This window comes from Neocloeon triangulifer, unplaced genomic scaffold (assembly GCF_031216515.1).
Source record: "Neocloeon triangulifer isolate White Clay Creek 2 clone unplaced genomic scaffold, ASM3121651v1 ptg000012l, whole genome shotgun sequence".
Lineage (NCBI taxonomy): Eukaryota > Metazoa > Arthropoda > Insecta > Ephemeroptera > Baetidae > Neocloeon > Neocloeon triangulifer.
Genome location: NW_026775554.1, coordinates 476,577 through 500,206, shown reverse-complemented (window position 1 = coordinate 500,206; position 23,630 = coordinate 476,577). Strand labels below are relative to the sequence as shown.

Sequence of the window (23,630 nt, the reverse complement as noted above, 5' to 3'; positions counted from 1 at the left end):
CCCACTGGGTCGAACCGTTCAAGGAATGCATCTTGGTTTTTTTTCTATTTGTTAGGCAATTGAGTTGCATGCGTGGACAGCGAAAACGGCACTGAAAAATTTGGCTATCTGAATATAACATTATTTGATATTTCCAAGTGCCATGATTGATGCCATGATTTTCAAAATCAAAATCACACAAAAGAAAAAATATTTCAAATATTTAACTTTTGTGAAAAACTCAAAAATGGAGTTGTTTATTAGAGATGAAATTTTTGAAGACGGTGCCGACTTGGATACTTGGTAAGTCCAGTCGATTTTTTCTATCAATTAAGCATAATGTTTTTTTCTTTAGTAGAATTTTAGTGTATTTTCTCGTGTTGGTTGGCATATTTTTTTTCCCAATATTTTGGTGGCGTGCAATAACTTAATAGCTATCTGTAGCCAGCTATAACTTTGACAGCTCTAGCACTATATGATAATGGTACTATTACTACTATTATGTACATAATAAGTTGGCACCAGCGCCACAACCAACTATATGAGCGTATATGAGAATAAAACGAAAAAGAACATCAATCAACTCCATTTATTTATAGCATTACAGTTGCAATTAAGTTTATTGGAGTACCACAAGGCAATCTCTGCCTCTCGAGATACATCATCCAAATATTCAAAAATTATAAATGAAAAACTATACGGTCCACCTAAATATATTGTTTTGCTGTGAGATCTCTTGACAGAAGTAAAAAAAAATAGCCAGGGAGATAAATATAATTTATTTGCATTGTAATTAAGAAATTAATTAAGTTAAAATTACAGTGGAAAAATATGTCACAATTATTAGAACAGTGTAAATAAATGTTTCATGTTATAGCAACTTATAATCTATAATCATGTACAACTGTTGATAACTCTCTCAATAAACTGGATTTATAAAAAGCAATAAGGCGAAAATCGGTGACAAAAACCCGGAAAAAATGCGATGGCAATTATGCCAAAGCTAAAAATTGCTGCTTACAAACATTCGCTTGGAAATTCACAAATAAAATACATATCCCCACTGCACAAGAAGGGCAGAAGGCTAACAAACATAGGGTCGACCATGACGCAATCATAATATTTGTCATCATTTTCTATAAACCAAGTGCTGTTTGGCTCAAACTCTGAGCCGTCGTGCCAGATATAGTAGCCTTTTTTGATATCATCTCTGTAACTCTTGCCCGACAACCACCAATTAGAGTCTGCAATTGCGCAGATCTAATCAGATTGATTTTCAGGAGATTGTATCTTTAGAAGACACGATTCCTTCTCCTTTCTTACTATTGCTCCTTTTCACTGCTTCTGCTGAGATCGCGTCTAGGTCCGCTTTGTCCCTGATTGTGGCCAGGTGGAGGCCCATTCCCTTGCAATGTTCATTTGCAGAAGTCCAGTTTCTCTGCATAAAATAAAATATTTCTGGGGGTAATGCAAACAAAGGAAATCACACACATCTAATATTTGATTGGAAAAGAAGTATTTCTTTCCATTGGACAATCGCATCAATTTTGATGAATGCCAACCTGCAAATTTTAGAATAGACTTTTTCAATGGCGATCAATTTTTTTTATCGTTTTACTTCCTCTTGCTTGTGTGATTAAAATAATACCTGCGAGTGTGCAGTTGACCGATATTTTGAAATCCCAAAACTGAAATGCCCAATTTCATGAATAAAGAAACCTGTTTTGGACGTGATGATTATGCTCGAAAAATCGGTTAATCCTGTTCACCTCAATATAAATACAATTAAATATGAATAAATACCGTTAGAGTACAAATGTATGTTATAACCGTTGCATTATTCAACATTTGCAATAAGCACCAGTCGATAAGTCTTCGGACTTGGCTTTAATTTCTTCATTGGGTACACGACTAATTATGAGTAAATTATCATATAATATCATCCAGCGCAACCTAGATTTGTTAGCAATTTAACAAAAGTAAATGCAGCGCTCAGTATGCAGCATTAACGCAGAGCGCTGAAATAATCACTCATTACTCATGCATGCTTTCGAATTTCTGCACTTATACAATATTAACACCTTTAACTATTTAACTGGCAAATTATCGGAAAAATTTACCAACAAAATTTTAACTGATTTTGATTTGTATTTAGTTCAGCAAAGACTGATTCAGGGTAAAATATCTTTCCAGCCACATGTTGCAGATAAAAGTACAAAAAGTGAGGAAACTTTTTCACAAAATTACATGCTCACAGCATATAATATGTATAAATGCAAAAGAGGGGTATAAATCGAATTTCAAAAATGGCTACGCACAAAATATTGGCTTAGGCCACATAATTCGCTGACATAAAAGACTTCTTGCTTTAAAAAAAAATCATTATTTTTACTAGTTCATAAGCGTTACATGAAATGGGAAAAAAAAGTTTTCATCTGAATTCCTGTATTTTTTGCTCGCATGCAATTCCACGTGTTTTGAAATTTTGAAATCTCCCATGATTTTAAAAAGTGAATATTTTACCCTTTCTTGGCGTGCTATGAGCTGCTCCTGGGCAACATCACGTGCGTTTCCACTTGTCCCTTCCAGTGACTCGTTTTCTTCGACTACCTTTAAAAATTCAAATGAATATTTATTTACAATCTTCTTCCATAGGACGGAGAAGAAGGTGGTAAGATCGTGTCGCATAATAAAATAATAAAATAATACCCCGTGGCCATATTTCAACATCAAATCCTTGCTCTGGTTTGCCAAAGTGGACACCTGCTTCTCCAACTGCTGAATCCTCACTTCCTTTTGCGAAACCTCAAATTTTGTTTTTATTTTTATTTCTTCTTTTTGCTGCTCTTAAAATTATAACAAACGAAAATTTATATCTGGTAATACTTTGGAATCGCAATCAAGATCGGTGTTGTCATTAGTCATGTTGATCGCCGCCGTCGGCTCTTGCTTCAGGGCCTTCAACGCGTCTGCCACTTTGTCCATCTTTTTTCACTCAAATAATTTTAATATTTTATTTTAATCTTTTAATTTTCTTTTCAAATTGTGAATCTTAATTTTTATCTTCTAAGATGTAAGTTGAAAGTTGTACTCCATTGAGTTTTCAATAAAGACCATATATAATTTTCTTTTCAATTTGATTTTTTTTTTTTATAATTTAATATAATTTAATGAATAATTTGTCAATAATTTACTTTTTCAAGAAGCTGTTTGATAAGCCCGTCCGAGAGTTTCGCCTGCGTTGCCAAAGTCTGCAGTTTCTGCTGCAGCAACTTGAAGTCGTCGGACACGAGTGACCCATTTGACATAACCTATTTAAAGCACAAACATACCTAACTAATGATTATTATACAAATAACATTTTATCATTGTATGTCTTTTTCTTCTTCATTAATATGCAGCTGGGCTTTCGCAAGTGGAGCAAAAGAAAATAGAGTAATAAATGAACTTAAAATTATTTTTATTTTTCCTAATAAACATCAAGGAGGTAAAATAGATTTTCAAACTCACATTAATTTTCTCTGCGTGGAGCGAGTTAATGGCGGCGAAGAGCCACGGCAGCACCAGACAAAAGCGAGATCCCATCTTTTCAATGTTTTTTAAATAAATAAATAAACTCTCTCGTTTGTAAAAATGATTAGTATTTTACAATAGTCACCCTTAGCACTGAAATTTTGACCTGCTCATCGTATTGAAAGCTTGACATCGAACGTGTACCAAACTGGTTTAGCTTAAAGGAAAATGACCCCAAAAAAAAGGAAAATTTAAACTAATATACTTTTTACATTTTCCATTAATTTTTGACATGCCTTCAAATAATGTTACAATTATTTAAAACAAATTATCTCTCTGAAATATAAAAATATACATTTCATGGCGATTTTTTCAATTAATTCATTATTTTTTTTAGGTATCTTGATATTTACCTAAAAAAACTGATAAAACTGTAACACCGAATGCTCACAAGATAGTATGAGACACGCGCTGATCTTGATGGAAGTTTGTATGCATCGTGCATTACTCTTGAGGACAGGGTCTCTTTTGAACGGCCATTAATTTTTGCTCAATTTACCGTGGAATATTAACATACATTAGAAAACTATTAATATGTAGGACGACAAAAGCGTCCTCTGTTTAAATATTGTGCCCATACCTTCAAGTGTCCAATGTAATTCAAATTACATAGGTTTTATATTTGACAAAAATTGAAGAAACAAAATTTGGCAACCATTTTACTGGCCGTTCTCAAGTACCCAAGGGGAGAATAGGGTAGAAGAAGTTAAACACCAACTTTCATCAAAATCGAAATTTCGCATCTCAAGCACATACCTTGTAAATATGCCCAAAACCAATTTTTGAAATATATTTAGCCAATTTTTGGAGATTTTCTTATTCACTATATTAGGACAAAATTATCAATAAGCAATTTTTTAACTATTCTATTTGAATTTGCATGTGATATGTATAAATATATGTAAATGTAGTATATTCTCATTTTTGAACTTTTAATATATTAGGTACAAAACATTATTATTATAATGTTTTGTACCTAACTATCATAGTCATTCAATCGAGTTTTAGTTGTTATAACAATGTTTCAAGATCAGTATCCAAACTTCTCAACCCCCCCCCCCCTCCCCATGTATAATTACAAAATACGTATTCTTGACAAGTTGACAAACCAGGTATTCGGAATAATTAAGTGAGCTTGCATCGATAATGTTGTGTGATTGTTCAGCGTCATATGGAAGCGCGCATGACACGTTTGAAACTGCTGAAAGCGGAAGTTCACCTTTTTCCGTTTTGTGACTGCATGACAAGCACAGGGTCATAAATAATGACAGAGAGAATATCATAAATTATTCTTTTTACGAAATGGAAATGCCACATAAATTTATTTATTCGAAATTTATTACAGAGAAAAATTAAAATTGTAATAAAATATACGCTAGAATATTTTCTTCTTTTAACATGGTTGAGAATTGAGATTTCCTTTAGAAAGTAAAATAAAAGTAAGTTTATAAAAGTAACAAGTATTGCTTTTACAACTGGTTTTTAAACACATTGAGTGTCAATGTGGAATGAAGAAATGGAAAAAATTAATTAAATAAATGTGAGGTGCAATCACACACTTGCTTTCTGAAAAAGTTGCGATTATATTTTTATTTGATGTAGAATGACATTCAAGCAACTCATTTTATGTCTATAAAAATCGATTTATTGAACTTTCTGAATTTACTAAAGGAATTGCAAGCGGTGGGAAAATAAAAATGAAGTTTTTTGTTCAAATGTCAGGATCCTTGGCTAAACTCTTGTTTAATTATTATGCTTTTGAAATTATTTGCTTTATAATTATTGTTTAAGGGGCAGATTTGTTTGACAATTCCGTTTTGATCAGGGAGAATTTATTGCATTCGTTATGTCTTTTTCCTTTTTTGCTCTATGGTTTTCAGATGCTAAACGGAGGGGCGACTTCCGCTTTCAGCATTTTCAAACAGCAGCACGTTTGATGCGCTCTCATATATTCCGCTGAAAAATCACACAATATTATCGCTGTAAGTTCGCTAAATGGGTCCAAAACACGTATTTGTTTATTTAACAGGAAAAGGGGTTTCAAATAAGTAACACTTATTCCAAGTTTTTTACTATCCAGGTCAAATTAAAGTGATGGACAGCATTATACAGTCGTTTTTTTTTTTAGATACATTTAACATCCACTGGCATCCCTTTGGCATTTAAATTGAATTTTCAAATTCTTCTTGTCTGATTAACCACGCGGCAAGAAATTCCACTCACTAAATTATAATGTCTCATTACAGAGAATTGTCGGAACCGATATTAACTTAGAAATAATATTTGGATATTAAAAAAATTTCTGATCAAGTTAAGATTGATTTAAAAATCAACCAAAATATATCGCTTGTTTTTGCCAACTTTTAATTATAGTTGCGATTGAAGTGTGGCTTTATATTCATTCAAAATTTAAGTGACATAAAAACACTCGAGATTTACTAAAGAAAAAATTACAAATTCACTCTGAAAGGATGAAAAAGGCGAAAGGTCGCTTGTGTTTGGTGCTGCTGGGGCTCCTCGCCGCCATCAACGAGCTCCACGCAGAGCAAATCGACGTGAGTTTCAATAATATAATTAATATATACCTCTTAATTAAATAAAACAAAAAGTAATTTATAAAAGAAAAAAAATCTTTACTTTTCCCCACTTGCAGAAATCCTGCTAATTTTTGTAGAGATAAAAAATATTTCTGTATTAAATTGCAATTTTTTTCTTATTAATTTGGTGTTCGCATTTTAAAAAGGTCCTGTCCAATGGATCAATTTGGTCTGAGGAGTTGCTGCAGCAGCAAGTCCAAGCTTTGACCACGCAAGTGAGATTTTCAGACGTGCTTATCAAACAGTTGCTCGAAAAAGTAAATTATTAAGTTACATTTTTAATACAAATTTGCGAGAAAATTACAAGATTTTAAAAAGAAAGTTCTGAAACTATTTGGGGGAACAGGTGGACAAAGTGGCGGACGAGTTGAAAGCTCTGAAGCAACAGCAGACGGCACCGACCATCACCAACAACACCATCGCCCTGACAGGAAAACTGGCTTTCAATTCCAAAGTATAACAAATTGAATTTAAATGTTCGCGAAGACGCGCGATTCTTGCGTAATTAATTCGAAGAAGCAACAAGTATAAATGGGAAATGACGTGGAATTAAATTTGAGGTTTGGAAAACGGAAAATAGGATCGCCAAGTTGGAGAAGAAGATGTTCACTTTTGCAAAGGAGAAAACCGAGTTCGCTCAATTTCTCAATCAGGTGTGGTTATTAATTTTTTCTCTCTTATCTCATTGATGCAATTTAAAAAATTGATTTGAATTTTAGAAAGCGATCAAAGTAATCGATTCGCTGAAGGGAAGTGGAAACGCAAGTGTCTCTAGTCAGGAGCAACTCGTAGAACGCCAAGAAAAAGTAAAATACATATATTATACTTTTTCAATTTAAATTAATTTGTGGTTTTCCAGCTTTTGAAATTAAATTTGTCGGTCCAATGCTATATTGCAGGTAAGATATTATATTAGTTGATATAGAGTGTCAGTTAATTAAAATTGACCCCATCTGAAAAATATTTGCAGACTCGCATTCAGCGTTGAGTCGTCAATTGCCCAACAGAAAGAAATATTTTTTCTCATATCCAACTCAAGCGAGTGATTACCCTTTTTGTGTATCTAAATCTGACTGAAATCGCTTTTGGAAGGTGAACTGGAGTGTGGCCGACGAAACTTGCAGGGGGATGAACCTCCACCTGGCCACAATCAGGAACGAAACCGACCTGAAGGTGACCTGGGCAGAAGCAAAGAAAATGAAGAATGGTAAGTGGAACCAAAATTTGCAAAAATTTGATTCGTGTTTTTTGAGTTGCAAGATTCTTGAAATCAATCTGATTTCAGGAACTTATTGGTGGTTGTCGGCCAAGAATTTCGGGAGTGGCAAAAAATCCGACTTTCGTTGGCACGACGGCTCGAAGCTGCCGCGAAACAGCACTTTGTGGAGAGGCAACGATAAAAAACATAAGGGCTGCGTCTATTTCTCGAGTGGCTCCACCGAAAAATTGAACGACGGGTTGTGCAGTTTGAATATGTATTTTATTTGCGAACTTCCGAGGGAATGTAATTGACCAGCGATCTGCTGTATCACAAAAATTATATTCCCATTTTTAAATAAAATCCGTTGTGAAATATATAAGCGTATCACTTGCAAACAATTTCCGATTTGTATAAGGTTTATATATTTTTTGAAAATAAAAGTTCAAAAAATGTCACAGGTCACCAAGGGTCAACGACCTTTTTTGATCTGTTCACAATGTGCGATACATGGTCTGACAGAACAAGGCAATCATTTTATGTCATAACTCGAACAGGAAAAACGTTATAGAGGCTGAAAGTGAATTTTCCACACATGAAATTCTCGGGAAAACCACATATTTTTCCCTTTGATCCGGAATATCTAAAAAACAATAAAATTAAATGTCACCAAATCACCAATTTTTAATATGTTGTTTATTTCTAACTGGAGCAACTTTTGGCTAATTGGGAATCAAAATAATTTATTGCCCTGCTACTTTTAATAGCGACTGGAAAAATAGAGCTAAACACAAGTGACCTTTACATTTGACCTTTGACCTTGGTCACTATGGCAAAGTTGTAGGTCGTCTAATTCCCTGCAAATTTGCTAATAAACCCATACGTGCTATTTGCACCAGGAGATGAGATGTATTTTATTTTCGAAAACACCTTTTTTTTTTATAAAAATCAGCAACTTTAAACCCCTGAAAAGTAGGCAATTTTGGGAATTTTCAAAAATTCTTAAAAAATATTTGTCTAAAACCTCAGAGCAACCAACCTGCCGAATTTCATTCAAATCGGTTGATCCCCTTGTCAAAAGTGTGGCTGTTTAGAATAAAACGTGCCTTTGGTTTTTCAGGTAAAAGATTTTTTTTTCGTGGAAATTGCATTGCATTCATTCGTCGCCACTGCTCTCTGCATATTTCTTTATTTAATGCGCGGCCGAAGCTTAGTTCGGACTTAAATTTAATGTGTTGGAATAAAAAAACTGCAATGAAATTTTGCCTAAATGAAAGTTTCAATAATTCCTGACCATTCAAAGAAAAATTTCCACTCAATTTCTCAAGTAAAATTTCTTTCCTGTCCGTAGCATTTCTGAAACATTTAACTTGTCTTTCCGAAGCCATTCAGAGAGATTTTAAACCTTTCCGAAACCTTTAAGATACCTTTTTAAAGTTATCCTTTCATTTCCAAATTTGGCTCCACTTTCAGACTTATGTGGTTTCCTTTTTATGGTAAAAAAAGCAAATCGACCTGCGCCTCTGCTTCTCATAATCTCGAGATATTTCAGAAATGTTTCTTTAGCTTTGTATTTAGGACAGCTTATAAGACACTAGACTTTGCAGGAACCAACGTGACCTCGAAAACAATTTTCCCATCCCAGAGAAGTTAATCACACGGAGCAGAATTTTTTCACTCCTCGCCACAAATCACTCTGACCAACATTAATATCAAAACATGTGCAAGAAAAACCATATTTTTTTGCCACTGTCGGATATCTTGAAAAATTATAATCAAAAATACATAATGCAAATCCTTGAAATTGGAAATTTTTCATGTTTTTAATGAAAATTAAATTCACAGCGATATATTTTCACAACTCCAAATGCTTATTTTCAATCAGTAATAGATTGACACGATTTTGATCTTTATTGCTGAAGCAGTTCAAACCTAACCAAATTCAAAATTTGCATTTTTTTTCTATATCTTTTATCCAACAAATAAATTTGAAATTCATAAAAAAATTTATAACAAAGAAAATCTTACGGGAAAAAAATATTAAATATGTAATTTTTGAGAATGCAAATTTACTTTTGTTCGTCTGAGATGGGAAACATGCTTTTCGTTCGTTGCAACTCGACTTGATTTATTATAAAGTCTATATGAAATTCCCCTTCCATCTGAGTGCTCAGGTCGCAGGTGGGCGCTTTAGCAGAATACGGACCGCTTGGTTAGTCTTGCGCCGGAGGTTGAGCGGACGAGTTTTTTCTGCCGCGACTTTCACTTTTCGCCCAATTTGCATTGATTCTCAGGTATAAAATTATGTATACATTCGTGGTGCTGGTCTTTTTTTTCTTGAATTCAACAAATTGTCGATGCGGCTTTTTGAAAAACTTGTTTTTTCCCGCAAAAATGTGCTCTTTTCTGAAAAATGTTTAATTAATTTAATAAGTCTAGCTCTTGGATTACACTTTTTCACAGCTCCTTATGATTTTCATCTTTTTGCTTCAATATTTACTGAAACTAAAAATTCAAATTGATTCAATTTTTCTCCTTTTGTAAGTAATTAATTTTTTTAATCGATTTTTAGAAAAATTTGAAATTTCCGCAAGCCTGAGAATTTTGGGGGAGTAAAAAATTCCGCTCCGCCAAAATTGTATTCAATTTTTCATTCTCTTTAATCGGCTGGGAAGGACAACCGGCACTATCAGGTCCTGTGAGAATCTGGGCTCGCATATTATAACATGGGCCGCATCTCGGAGCCACATTTGCCTCCCCACAATGGACTCCTATTAAAGCTTAAAGTAGATGAAAACTCCTTGCAAATTTTTTTCAAATCCTTCAAATCTATTTATAATACAATAAAACCTACTCAATTGGTTTGAAATATGATGAAAAAAACCACATTTTCTAATTTTTAACTCATCCGAAGAGACCATTTTCAGTCGTTGGAACGCTATTTAAAAATCATTTATATTTTCAAAACCGCTAGTTCAAAAATTCTGAAAATTTGCACACTGACGCAAAATGACATGCCGCATCTTTTGGCTATCTCGGATTTTTTGTCAGGTTGCCTATCTCAAAGGGGTAAAAAACTTAAGATTTTGACCTTTTGCCAGGGTCAATGACCTTTGACCTAGAAACTTGGTTACCATTAAGAAAAGATACACTGGTTCATTAGCTCCAACCTCCCACCGAGAAAATTAAAAAATCTGCACCCTAATTAATTTGGCATCAGTTTTAGTAAACCCTTGTGTATCTCAGACGGCCATATTGGATTTTCAAAAATATTGTCACGAGGCCCTCTGTGTAGTTGTGAGTGACACCGTGCTAGTAGTAGAGGACCTCGTAACAGGGTGTAAAGGTAGAAATGGTAGTACGTGAGTTCTGGATAACACTATGGATGGATTTATTGTGTAGCGCCGGACGGTACAATGGTTAAGGTCGGAATTGCTAGTGTGGGTGACTCGCAGGTGACTGTCCATGTGGGTTCACTGGATGACGGCCATGGTGACGGCGTCTCGTCGGACACTCTCGTCCAACTGCTCAGTGAGGTGCAACTCTACTGGTGCATGGCTGCTGCGCGACTCTGTGTACGACTGCCTGTACGGTCGGTGTACGACTGCCCTGGCTGCAAGGCCCGTGTCCGCCAGTACGCTGTACTGCTGACAGTGCGCTAATACCTGACTCAAGCTCATCCGCTATGTCACACCGTGACATGTCCGGGGGTATAAAAGAAAAAAAAACTGAGAAAAAAAAATTACTGAACGCTGTCTCTGAGAAAAAAAAACTACCTGAACGTCCTGTGGTAGAGGCAAAACACCACTGAAAAAAAAAAACTAAAGGCGGAAACCCTGTGCAAAAAGAAAAAAAACCAACCTGTTCAATGCAACCTAACAAAAGCAGTTAACGTGAAAACTCAAAGCTCAAAAAAGAAAATTCTGCCACAAAAAGAAAAAAAAAACGAAGGATAATTACTCGTGTTCTAAAGCAAAAGAAAGGGGGAGGAAAAAAAACATAAAAAAAAGTAATGAGTGGAAAATGATTGAGATGAGGCAGTACCACCCCACCGCGCGGCTCCCTCTAGCTAAGGCCAACCATCGGCAAGTGATGTAGGTGATGCGGAGGCGGAGGTGGCGGTGTCGGAGGTGGCGTTTGAGGCGGTATGGCGAATATGGTGCGGTGGCGAATGTGGAGATTGCGAATCGTAGCCTACCTGACGGCCAGCCAAAACCGTCGGATGCTTTGCGGAAAAGAAAATACTGCAATTCGTGTGTGATGTGTGGAGGTAGGATGAGAAAAAAAACAAAAAATAAAAACTCGTCGCAATTACTGGGGAAAAATTAATGTGGCAAGGATGCGCTAAACAGTATAGGTATGCTAGTCAGGGTTCAGTATGGCAAAAAAAAACTAATCCATTATTACTCTGTCGAAATCTAGACGTTGCGCGTGTGTTCAGGATCGATGCAATCATTTACTAATGAAGTAATTAGCTAGCGTTCTCTCAAAAGCTACTAACCTATTGTCGGGGAATATTCCAATGAAACTACTCTGTCTCGAAATCAAAAGTCAAAGAATTGGTAAACTGTGGTAAAAAAAACAAAGCTAAGAAACAATCGCGATCAAAATGCCTCTCTGTCTGTATTACGTTAAAAAATGAGCATGTGACAAGGTAAAAGACACTCTGCAGGGTACAGGTGATGCATCCGATGTCCCTCGGTGCCATCATAGTGCATCCGGTAGAAAAACCAGCGTCATCTTCTGTCCTGAAAACATTAAAACAATTAAGTCTCTAGTGAACTCATAATAGACGGTAAAAGTGCTGAGTGGGCGGAAAAGACACATTGCTGAATAAACAATAAAAAATGAGAGTCAATTTGAATTCGGCTGAAGTGATAAAAAAAAAACTAAAAAATTCAAGATTCTTAAAAACAGAGCAAACTATTAAAAGACAGAATTATCAGATCTCAAATTGCTCATGAAAAAATTATTGTTGCTCAAGCTGATCATTAATAATTACGTTACGTCATTAAATAAGGAACAACAATTCTCTGTGTAAAAAAAACTGTAGCCGTTCTTACATTGATTTGAGCTGAAAAAGAAAAAATTGGTTATCAGGAATCAGGATATTGACAACTGATGTGCATATAAGTGTGCTGAGTGCTGAGTGTGCGTATTTCTATTTCACTTAAAATTACAGGTCGTAGTGTTGCTTAGTACTAAAGGCTAAAAATTGTTGCTGACAATTAAAACTGATCACCTTCTCATTTCTCAAGGTGTGGTTTGTCGGCTAAATAAAAATTCCTCATCCGACGATCTTTGAATACTGTTTCTTTGTGTGCAATATTTAAGAAAGCACTGTTGCAAGATTAATGTTTCTTCTCATTTCATTTCGTTTATTTGACTCTGAAGGAGCGCAAAATCGGGGATATTATATTCTCTTAACTCATGAGTTTATTTTAATTATTTCGTTTCATTTATTCTATTTATTAATCATTAATTTTCTTAAGTTGAGATAAAAGTTGCAACTCGATTAATAAGCTTTATTGTTTCTTTACGTTTCTTTCATTTATTTCCTTTTATTTATTTGTTATTTTAATCTTGTATCCCCTCTGACCAAGCTTATTATTTCATATCTATATTACCCTATAAAGGAGGGTGTAGTAAGGGTGCGGAGACTTTCTATAAGGCAGAGCGTGTTTGCGCGCGAAGCTCATCCCTGTAGAATTACTCTGATTTTACTGCGCAATTTTGCGTATGGTTACGTGAAAATTTTGCAGTTCCCTTGGGGTTGAGGATCCTCTGTTTGTCCGTCGGTCAGTCGGATTTCTTATATATTGCAATTTTGTCTCTAACAGTAGAACTTCTAAGAGCAGAATGATAGAGAGTTGTGAAGACAGTAGTTAAAGCGTCGATTAGCATTTACTTAATTCTCATTTTTCAATATTTGATGCGGCTGTTTTTCAAAATATTTTGGCAATTATAATTTAATTATTTTTTCTGGTTTCTTAGTTATGATGATGCGGTTAATCTTAAAACTTTCTAGTACATGAGAGAGCCAGTTGCTATATTTGAGTTTATTTCTCGTTTCATTATTCGTTTTACTTGGGGATTATTATTTCATTAATTCGCTTTATTATTTCCACTAAATCCTGACCAAATCTGCTTGTTGGCCAGTCGGGTCGCTGATGTACTATTTTTTCGTCGTCAAAGGTGTCGCATGCGGAGCATTATTGCTGATGTCGTATACTTACTCTTCTGTTCATTTGTTTCGCTTCGTTTGCATTTATTATTATTGTCATTGATTATTTCATTTTCATTTGTATTATATCATTTGTATTATTCTTGTTATTCATTGTTAATGCTCGATGATTTGATTCTCTGTCGTCGTCGTTAATTGATTTGATTAGGTTCTATTTATTAAATGCTTTAGTAGATTACTTTATTCCTCAAAATTGTAGCCGTTGCGTTGCTGGTGATTATTGAGTGTCGTGATTTTATTATAATTTTTTTGCCGTTGTTTCGTTGTGTTTTAACAGTTGCTCTTCAAAAAAAACTGTTGGTGGTTGTTAATTAGTCAGCTGATATTTCATTTTTCAATTTTTTTGCTTAAGTGACTTTTCTGTTTCCGTGTTTTTAATTTTGCAAGAGGTTATTGCTACTTCTTTTTTGTTAAGTCTGCTTATCATGAGTCCACAAAATCAATGGTTTACTTGTGTTGAAATTATTTCTGCTTATTGTCTGTTTCAAAATACTGATTTTTGATCCTTCTTGGTCAGCGGTTAGTGCTGTGTTGATAAATAAAAATTCCAACGGATCTGTTGACCCGTGCCAGCTAAGAACTAGCTGACGTTCGCGGGGCACTATTTAGTGCAAAATTGCTATTCTCATTGCTATAATGAAATAAAGAACGAGTTAAGCATCTCGCGATGGGAAAATTTAAATTTATGCCTCAAGATTTTACCTTCAATCAGCTATTTTGCTATTTGCTCTTGTATGAAAAAATAATTGTTGCGGTTATTAAAAAAAATTGCGGATCTGTGAGCGCTGAAGATTTGAAGTTTGGAGCAAATATATGATTTTAACTTTTTATTGGTTTTCACTCTTTTTTAATTCCAAGAAAGGAACATTCATTTTATTTCACATGATTCAGCATTATTTTTAATTAATTTATTATTTGTTTCATGTAAAAGTTTTCATTATTTTTAATTTTGACATTATTATTTTTATGATTTTGTTAATTTTAAATGTCACTTATAGTTTTCAGTTTTTCTGATTTTTATTTTTACATTTTTTGCATTTATTTCAATTTTTTATTTGTGATTTTATAATTTTTATTTATTTTTTATATAGGAGAGTCACCAATTGTTATAGAGAGTCAGTTTGCGGTTGTTGATGCAATTAAAAAAAAATTGTTGCAGTCGGGATTATTGGATTATTTAGTCTCATTCTGATAAAATAAATTAAGGAGTCGTTTGCTTAATTATTTTCCTGTTTTATCTTTATAAAATTATTCGTGGTAGTGATTTTCAAAAATTTAATTCATTTTAGGTTATTTGATTTTTGTTGATTTTGCGATTTAGTGACAAAGGTGTCCAGTTGGAGCGCAGTCGCTATTATTGCTGCGTTAAGACATTTTTGCTCGCGCCTGCCGTGAGGTCGTCGTCGTTGCTTGCGTTGCAAAAATTTTACTTCCTGACGCGTTGGAGGTTTTGTGTTGCTCAAATGATTATGTTATTTTTGATTATTAATTGATTTATGCTTTTTAGACCAAAATTAAATTATTTAGAGCGTTTCATGATTTTCAAATTAATGCACATAAATAAAATTTAAATTTAGAAGATTTTAGTTGCGCATTGTAAATTTAAATTTCTGTACCTCCTTTTTTTTCGGAATTAAATTAATTTGCATGAAATTAAAGGGTTCAAAATTATTTTTAAATTAAATTATGTTGCTCTGATTTTACCTGAATTTTGTTGTAGGTGAACGCCATTAGGGTTGGGGGTTGTTTTTCGTCTCTGGAAGTCTGTCTCGATGTCGCCTGGGTGGGTTGGGACTTCTGGGCTGTTTTCGTCTTCTTGATTTTCGAATGTTCATTGATTTTCGCCAAATTTTAAACTGTGTTGCACTTTAAAAAAATTACTGTCCGCGTGTCTTCATTTTAGCTTCTTCTTCTTTGACATGAGGTCTTCGAGTTGGTGCCTCCACGTTGGGGTTGGAGGATCTCGCCGCGATTCTCACCCATCTCGCCGGTCGTGGAGATCTCGCCGGTGTGCCTCCACGTTGCCACGAGGCCCTCTGTGTAGTTGTGAGTGACACCGTGCTAGTAGTAGAGGACCTCGTAACAGGGTGTAAAGGTAGAAATGGTAGTACGTGAGTTCTGGATAACACTATGGATGGATTTATTGTGTAGCGCCGGACGGTACAATGGTTAAGGTCGGAATTGCTAGTGTGGGTGACTCGCAGGTGACTGTCCATGTGGGTTCACTGGATGACGGCCATGGTGACGGCGTCTCGTCGGACACTCTCGTCCAACTGCTCAGTGAGGTGCAACTCTACTGGTGCATGGCTGCTGCGCGACTCTGTGTACGACTGCCTGTACGGTCGGTGTACGACTGCCCTGGCTGCAAGGCCCGTGTCCGCCAGTACGCTGTACTGCTGACAGTGCGCTAATACCTGACTCAAGCTCATCCGCTATGTCACACCGTGACAATATGAATTTTTTTCAATTTAATGGTATTGTAGAAACCAAAATATTCACTATCATGATATTTGATAGTTGAAATCAATAAAATCAAAGTGTTCAAAAATAAGCTTAATTGTCTCGGGAACGTGAAAAATGCAAAAAACGACGTTTTTCAACCTTCAATTTAACTTTTTTCAAAAATTTACGGGGTGACCCCCAATTTTCTGGGGCCACATTTGTAGCAGGGTTATCAAGGAATATGCTGGTGGGTCACAAACCCTTGCCAAAGGCAGTTTTGTTGACTTAAACTGCAATCAAATGATTTTAGTGAAAATTTTTCACAAGCGAGCCATGTTAATTTCAAATGCGTTTTTCTCAAAAATTTACGGGGTGACCCCCAATTTTCTTGTTATATAAATTATCCCTATGGTCCAAAGTATTAGTTTTTGTGGAGGATTATGCTGCCCTAAGGTGTTTTCATCCTCTTTAAGGCATTTTTGCACCGTGAGGCTTATGCAGGGGAAACCCACAAAAAAACATATATTTTAATTTTGTTTGCGAGAAAAAAGAAGGTTGGGCATGTAATTCCATTGAGCTGCATAATTTTAATTAATGAATTCAAAATCGTTTCAAATTTCAAACAACCATTTTAACATGGAGGACCTTTGACTTTTTAAGCAAGCAAGACACTTTTTGTCTGTCGTGCAGTGCAATTTCGACCAAAAGTGTTGGTCCTCTTCGCAAATCGCGTCTGTTTTTCGGATGCATTTTTAAATTTATCGTTAAAAACTGCAGCTTACAAAATATTTATTATTAAATATTTTTCGGCACTTTCGCATAATTTTCTCCAATTTTTTTTTGCATCGACTTTCTTTCTTCAACTCTCAAGTTTGATTTTAATTTCATTTACGAACTTATGGTTTTCAGAAAGAATAATTTAATTGAAAAGGTTCATATCTACCAGGCCAACGTTCGCGAAGCAAAAATGTCTAACAAAATTGAGGCGTCCAAGGTTAACCAGTATATTAAGCCTGCCGTGCTTTAAAGTGTTTGGCCGGAACGTAAATCCGTCTGTTGCTATGAGCGCGATCCAAAGATTAAAAAATGGGAGACCCGCGTTGCCCCTCATTTCAAACCTCCTAAATGTTTCAAAAATTATTTCCCCTAAATTATTTTTTCATTTCCCATAAAATGCATTTACCCGAAAATGCATTTGTCCTAAATCATTTCCCCGAAAAGTACTTACATTATTCTAGGCGATTTTCAGGAAAGTATTATACAAATCTATATAAAACTGAGGCAGACTTTAAAAAAACAATGCAGATGATCATGGCTGTCGTAGCCAGTGGTGGCGTTTCGAAATGTGCGTCCACTGTGGAAATTTACATTTTTTTATTAAGTATATATTTATATTTTAATTTTTAGTAAATGCTTATGAACTTTTTTTAATAGAATTATTTTTTAAGATTTAGGTGAATAGAAGCACTTTTACGTTAAATTTATTAATTATTTCCGTAATGTTAAAGACAAATTGAGATAAATAAACCAAAATAAACAAAGCTTCATCAATTTTGTAACATTGCAAAATATCCAGTTCTGTATAATTTCTGCGAGCAAACCACTAATTCTTTTTAATATTTTTTTCTATTGTGCATTTTAGAGAATAAAAATATATTTTAAAGCTTGTTTGAATTGGCCAAAATAGTGTTTAGTTTTTGTTTTTAGTCTATTTTTCCAATGAAAGATGGAATAATAAGTTTTTATACACTTTTGCTTTTCCCCTATCGATGAAGGTTGACAAAAATTTATTATAAGTTAACTAGAAGTGCTCAGAATGGGCTGTCAAAGATTTTTTTACTTTTAGGGCAAATGCTTTTAGGACATCTACTTTTTAGGGGATTTGGAGTGAAAAATGTAGGACATTTCATTTTAGGGCATTTGATTTTAGGGCAAATGAAGATATTGGTTTTAGGACAAATGAATTTAGGGGCAATAACGGCGACTCTAAAAAATTACACAGCTTATTAATTTCGGCGCAGTTTTTGCAATTTTCTGATTTTAAATTATTATCATTTCATTCCACGTGGAAAAATGTTTTTCGTTGCAGCAACGCGACATTATTAAAAACGTTTGCACATGTAACAATGAACCTCAGGTTTCTGCAAATTTATTCGCGCAGGTACAGTTGATTGGAAATTTCCTCTTCAAAATTGTATCAATTGTTATTGATCTCTGGCGTTGAAATGTTGGAAAAATTGCTAATGACTTTTTTTCTTCCTAAATTTCGCTTCTTTTCTGAAAAAAATTAATTACCTAAAAAGTCTAATGTTGAAAGTCGATTTAGACTTTTTCTACCTTTTCATTTATTAACTAAATTAAAAATTTGATTAAAACTAAATTTGGCTACTTCTTATATATGCTTTTTGATTGTTTTCATCAATTTTTCGAGACAAGAACTTTTTCTCAAGTCTGAGACTTTATCGGAATTTCACATATTTTATCTTTGGTCAACATTCAAGCGCAAATATTGGAGCGAATTCTAAACTGATACTCATTATTTTGTGCCCAGCTGGTCACTATATTTTAGAAGTCGAACTGCATTTCATTAAAGAGCAGGTTTAAGTCAAATTGCGTTTGTCCCCAAGTTGCTTTAAAAAAAAATTATAATTAATTTTTACTATTAATGGTGAAAAATAAAGATTTAAATTATTTCATAATATTTCTTTTAAATAAGAGAATTATTACCTTGCCTGCATATATTTATGTCACACAAAGTTTTTACCCATTTCCGATTTTTTGCAGGTCCTTTTAGCTGGAATGTAACGTCCCAAGATGTTTGACACTAATTTTGGTGTTATTGGTATCATTTTGGTTTTATTATTATTATTATTATTATTATTATTACTGTGGATGCTGCGAGTATGGCTAAGAAATCGCCGTGCCGCTGGGAAGCCAAGCCGAAATTCCTTAAGCACAATTGTTGAACAAGGTAAGTTTATTTTCTGAATGGGTAAATTAATGAATGATAAATGTTTTTGTGTAGGTTTAAGTAACCCACAAATACCCGCGAATTTAGGATATTTGGAAGGACAAGAAAAAGCAGACCAGAATTATACCACTTGGTGAGCCAAGCCAAAATCCCTTGAGCACAAATGAAGCCGCTGGGGAGCCGAGCCAAAATTCCTTGAGCACAATTGTTGAACAAGGTAAGTTTATTTTCTGAATGGGTAAATTAATGAATGATAACATTTTGTGTTTAGGTTTTCAACTAGGTTATCCACAAGGAACCGCGGAATTGGGACATTTTGAAGGAATGGAAATGCAGACAAGTATTAAGAATTCTCTTTTTTCCGTCATCCCCACTAAAATTTTAAATAACAGCGTTTTTGTGCTCGTCGTGCACTACGACTTCAAAAATGGGAAAGATAACTGGCCACGACCTGGTGACGAGCAGGACGTTAAAAATTTGAGGAAAACTTTTGAGCAAAACAGAAACTGCGCATTCCGCGAATGTTCGCCAAAAAAGAAGGATCTTCTTGCTTTACTTCAAGATGAACAAAAACTGAAGACATTCTTTGGAGCCTCTGAAGGTGAATTTTGATTGATAATAATGATTTTCTATCAAAAAATTCAGTTTTAGAGCCAGATGTTTTCTTGATGATCGTTTTGTCCCACGGAAATGCGGACGGAGTGATTTACACCGACTTTCATCGCAGCTCTGATCCGGACGAATACGAAACGTTCACGACAAATGAACTCTTCAAATCAATTGAGAATACTTTTCCAAAAAGCTTGAAAAACGTTTTCCTCGGGGTAAAAATGATTTTTTCTCAGAAATTAAAAATAAATTTATATTACATCAAACTAATTTTAGCCGTGCAGAGGTGGCCTAGAGGACCGTCTCTTTAATCCGGATAAAAAAAACGCAAACCAACAAAATAATCTGACGAATAATCAAAACTCGAGCAGAGTTTCCTTCGAACCGAACATGCGCAACCTGATCATCTTCTATTCAACCGTTGAAAGTATTGGCAAAACTAAATTGAAGACCTCTTGGTTTATTCTTTGATAATTTTAGCGACAATGTCAAACAGGAGTGTATGTAGCGGAACTTGGCTTGTCACAGCTTTGTGCAACGAGTTAAATAGGATGAAGCAAAATGAGGAACTTTCAATATTTTTGACCGGCATCCAGTACAGAATTCACTTTGATTCGATGGCGATAGATGACAAAAGACAGACGCCGGAATTCAAATTCTTTTCCTGTGACAGGAAATTCATTTTCAATCGTCTCGACTTGTATTCTATCAGTAATTTTTTCGTTCATATTTATAAACTGATATTTGTGCAGGACAATAGCAAGTGTTTCTGGTTCTTCAGATAGAATTGAAAATGACGCCATAGGCACACCAGGAATCCCAGAAGAGGAAAAGCCGCGGTCGATTCACTTTCCTTGGTTTAATCCAAATTCAAAAAAGGTCCTCAGAGGCAGACGCGCAGTAATTTTCCACCAAGGGGAAGAAAATAAAGTAACTAGAGAACTGGACGCTGCTCTGACTGGAAATCTTGGTTTTGAAACTATCAATGTAAAAATCGACGCAGCAGGACTGAAATACTACTTCAATGAATCAGGTTGAAATTAAAAAGAAATTTATCCTCTCAAAATTTTTAATTTTTGCGCTTATATCAGATAAATCTTGGACTGAATACGGGTGTTTCGCTGCCTTCTTTTTTGCCGAGGTTGACGAACAAGACGATGGACAAGTTTGCATTCGCCTCAATAAAAACGAGAAATATCCAATCGGCCAATTGATCCACAGATTGCTTGGGCCAAAAAACGGAGATTGGATCGGAAAACCTAAACTGTTTTTCCTCATTGATTCCAAATCCGAGGACAAAGACAGCGCAGGATCGGTAAATATTACTTTCTAAAATTTAGCATTTTCTGTAACGTAATATGAATAAGTTGAAACAGATATTTTATTAAGGATCAATGAATTTTCATGAGAAGAAAAATGCACTAAGTTAAATAGCAAGTGCACTAATTATTTGAAATATTTTACCAATATTACTATAAATTGAGCCGTCTCCCAATAATCATTTTTTAAGCATCCATATCGTAAAACTATAATTAGAAAAAAAAGGATAATTTAAAAATTTTGTTCAAATTATTTTATAACATTATCATCCAGATAAAATCTTTACCAAATTTTATATCTTACTACTGTATGAAGGTAATTAATTGACACTGAACGCACTGAAGATATTTTCCGTAAAAAAGGGGGAGGTTTGCTTTGAACAAAATGGGGTGATTTAAAAGCTGTCTATAGAATTCATGAGTTTTGTTAAATTTGTTTAGTGCAGCCTCTCATCATAATTTGGACACATTTCGTACAGTATTAAAAAAATTAAATCTTCAAACTACTTTTTTTTAATAATTTTTTTTGTTATCAAAAGCAAGGCAATAAATCGCCCCTGTTGAGAAAGAGAAAAGTGTTTCAAAATTACGAATTAACCGGCGCCGGCAATATCGTCTAATATTTCTAGAACTGAACAAAGTTCGATAAAATAAATTTCCTACATAATTTATTTGTTACTGGCATGAAGGCCAAGAAGTCATGAAGCCGAAGGGTACCAACTGTGTTTCAAAAGCTCAGCAGATTGATTTTCTATAGGGAAAAATATATTGTTACATGAGAATTAATATATATGAATTTTTAAATATTGACAATAATACAATTATTTGAATGAAAAAAATTGGTTATTTTGTGATGTGAAATAATTTCTTTTTAATTTGTGGTGCACGTCGGCGACGAATTCTTTCATAGAAAAGAAGAAATATTTTGTTATCATTTACAAGGATCTATTTTCAAACTCCTGCAAAAGCAATTCGTAGATTATTCAATTTTCGAGAGGGCAATCAGATCTAAATGAATCCTAAATATCAAAATATTTACTCTCCTTATCAAGAAAATATTTACCCCTCTTTCAGACCAATGAACTGTCAGACCTTTTATTACCCAGACAAAAATTCTGAACTAGATGAAAACATTGAAAACCTATTTTTATTTGTATAAATTAAAATTATTAACACTCGGCGTAATTTTCACACCGTTTTGTATTTTAATTCTAGGCAAACACATTTAATCCAGATGATTTCTTGCGAGCAACCAATCACTACGGATGGCTCGCGTTCATCCTTCGAAATCCGGGTGCGTGTGAACGACAGTTTTTAATTTGATTTTTTCCACTAATCAAACTTTTGAATTAATTGCAGCTTTATTGCAAAACTTCCTAAAGATTTTCGAGAGCAAGGAAATAAAAGGTGAGAAGAGTCTTCAAGAAAGCTTGGCCGACTTACAAATGGAGAATAAAAAGAATGAGGCGATGATGGTATCAACTTTGCCTCAACTCTTATTTTTCCAACAACTGCAGAGACATTTTATTAAGCCAAAATTCAGTATCGAAGGAAACGGGTTCGAATCAGGGCAAGAAGTGAAGTGGGAAATTTTATTGGAATCCAATGACATTAGAGAAAATGGGATTTGGCTTTTGTCTTCGCTTCCAGGATCGGGAAAGTCGACAGTGATGCGCGAGATGTCTTATGAACTGCAAAGAAATTTTAAAGATGAAATCAAAGTCGTGCGTCTTTATATCTCTTCAAGACACCTGCAGCCTTTTTCGCACGGAAAGAGAGGAAAGCAAAAACCTCCCATCCCTTGCTTCGATTGTTTCCCAAGCGAGCGGAACCCGAGAGAAAGAAATTGAAAATCTCATCAAAAACAAGAGCATGTACTTGATGTTCGACGGATTCGACGAAATTTGCACTTTTTACCCAGAGGAAGTCCTTGAAGTGTTTGCCGAAGCGACGAGAAAAAAAGTGCCAATATGGATTTCGACACGACCGCACGAGGAAGACAAGATTCGTGAAAAGCTCGGAAAAGAAAACCAAGTTTGCAAGGTTGAAATTATGCCTTTAGACAATGAGCAGATAATCGAATATTGGATGATGCTTTCAAACAAATCTAATGACGAGTGCACGAGTCAGATCAAATTATATAGACAAATAGGCTCGGAAGATATTCTGGGAAACCCACTTCACCTGAAAATGATCGCTGAACTCAGTGATTCAGATTACAAAGACCTGTACGAAATCTATGAAAAGATTGTAGACAAAAAATTACAATTTTCACTCAGCAGCGATTTTGCAGGTGAATATTTGAAAACGAAACTCCCTTCTTGTAAAAAAGAAATACAAATTGCTGCAGTCGATTTTCTATGCGACAACAAAACTGTTGATTTGCAAATTAAAAACAACAATGGAATCGTAACAATCAGCAACGGACGCGCCCAGTTTGTTCACCAAACGTTCGCCGAATTCCTCGCAGCTGTGCATTTTGTCGATTGTTTGTTAAAGGAAGAAGAAATGCTCTTTGATATTTTTGGAAAAGGACTTCGTCAAGTCTTTAAGTTTGTTGACATGAAAATTACTTCTAGTCGCGAAGAAAATTCGGATTTGTTTGAAAGGCTGAAAAGATACTTGAAAAAAATTCTTACTAAATCAAATCTAGAACAATTTTTACGGAGTGATATTTCATCTTTCCAAATTTCCACAG

The 23,630-nt window shown here is 34.7% G+C and overlaps 3 protein-coding genes across 5 annotated transcripts; 2 read left to right on the top strand and 1 right to left on the bottom strand.

Moving 5' to 3' along the window:
• Positions 1–603: 603 nt before the first annotated feature.
• Positions 604–4,732, bottom strand: LOC132197089 (uncharacterized). The gene is made up of 11 exons (XM_059620146.1): positions 4,662–4,732; positions 3,638–3,709; positions 3,490–3,564; positions 3,174–3,290; positions 2,866–2,964; positions 2,689–2,784; positions 2,503–2,589; positions 1,628–1,667; positions 1,471–1,541; positions 1,303–1,417; positions 604–1,223 (listed from the first exon to the last, which is right to left on the bottom strand). The coding sequence occupies exons 2-11, from the start codon at positions 3,683–3,685 to the stop codon at positions 997–999; spliced, it is 975 nt and encodes a 324-aa protein (XP_059476129.1). The 5' UTR covers positions 3,686–3,709; positions 4,662–4,732; the 3' UTR covers positions 604–996.
• A 753-nt stretch (positions 4,733–5,485) lies between these two features.
• On the top strand, positions 5,486–7,661 carry LOC132198325 (uncharacterized). Its single transcript, XM_059622296.1, has 10 exons — positions 5,486–5,534; positions 6,023–6,107; positions 6,296–6,364; positions 6,496–6,603; positions 6,710–6,802; positions 6,869–6,955; positions 7,009–7,048; positions 7,120–7,187; positions 7,242–7,356; positions 7,435–7,661. Exons 2-10 carry the CDS (start codon positions 6,024–6,026, stop codon positions 7,659–7,661), a joined length of 891 nt encoding a protein of 296 aa, XP_059478279.1. The 5' UTR covers positions 5,486–5,534; position 6,023.
• Positions 7,662–9,571: 1,910 nt separating this feature from the next.
• Positions 9,572–23,285, top strand: LOC132196550 (uncharacterized). 3 transcript variants are annotated; one of them, XM_059619291.1, is made up of 12 exons: positions 9,572–9,641; positions 18,818–19,004; positions 19,059–19,221; positions 19,276–19,344; positions 19,397–19,605; positions 19,656–19,828; positions 19,890–20,040; positions 20,094–20,313; positions 20,366–20,646; positions 20,705–20,928; positions 22,148–22,226; positions 22,292–23,285. In XM_059619291.1, the coding sequence occupies exons 6-12, from the start codon at positions 19,673–19,675 to the stop codon at positions 22,780–22,782; spliced, it is 1,602 nt and encodes a 533-aa protein (XP_059475274.1). In that variant the 5' UTR covers positions 9,572–9,641; positions 18,818–19,004; positions 19,059–19,221; positions 19,276–19,344; positions 19,397–19,605; positions 19,656–19,672; the 3' UTR covers positions 22,783–23,285. The 3 variants fall into 3 exon arrangements, with proteins under 3 accessions (XP_059475274.1, XP_059475272.1, XP_059475273.1); XM_059619289.1 differs by having other exon boundaries at positions 19,650–19,828; positions 22,292–23,196; XM_059619290.1 differs by lacking the exon at positions 19,059–19,221 and having other exon boundaries at positions 19,650–19,828; positions 22,292–23,196.
• Positions 23,286–23,630: the final 345 nt, after the last annotated feature.

Coding starts and splice junctions, on each gene's coding strand:
- LOC132197089 (XM_059620146.1), bottom strand. CDS start 3,685: ATGTCAAGCTTTCAATACGATGAGCAGGTCAAAATTTCAGTGCTAAGG. Junction 1,418..1,470: donor TTTCCAATCAAATATTAGAT/GTGTGTGATTTC, acceptor TATTTTATGCAG/AGAAACTGGACTTCTGCAAA. Junction 1,224..1,302: donor AGCAGTGAAAAGGAGCAATA/GTAAGAAAGGAG, acceptor GCGCAATTGCAG/ACTCTAATTGGTGGTTGTCG.
- LOC132198325 (XM_059622296.1), top strand. CDS start 6,024: ATGAAAAAGGCGAAAGGTCGCTTGTGTTTGGTGCTGCTGGGGCTCCTC. Junction 6,365..6,495: donor TCCAAGCTTTGACCACGCAA/GTGAGATTTTCA, acceptor TTGGGGGAACAG/GTGGACAAAGTGGCGGACGA. Junction 6,956..7,008: donor TCGTAGAACGCCAAGAAAAA/GTAAAATACATA, acceptor GTGGTTTTCCAG/CTTTTGAAATTAAATTTGTC.
- LOC132196550 (XM_059619291.1), top strand. CDS start 19,673: ATGATCGTTTTGTCCCACGGAAATGCGGACGGAGTGATTTACACCGAC. Junction 20,041..20,093: donor CTTCTATTCAACCGTTGAAA/GTATTGGCAAAA, acceptor TGATAATTTTAG/CGACAATGTCAAACAGGAGT. Junction 20,314..20,365: donor ATTTTCAATCGTCTCGACTT/GTATTCTATCAG, acceptor ATATTTGTGCAG/GACAATAGCAAGTGTTTCTG.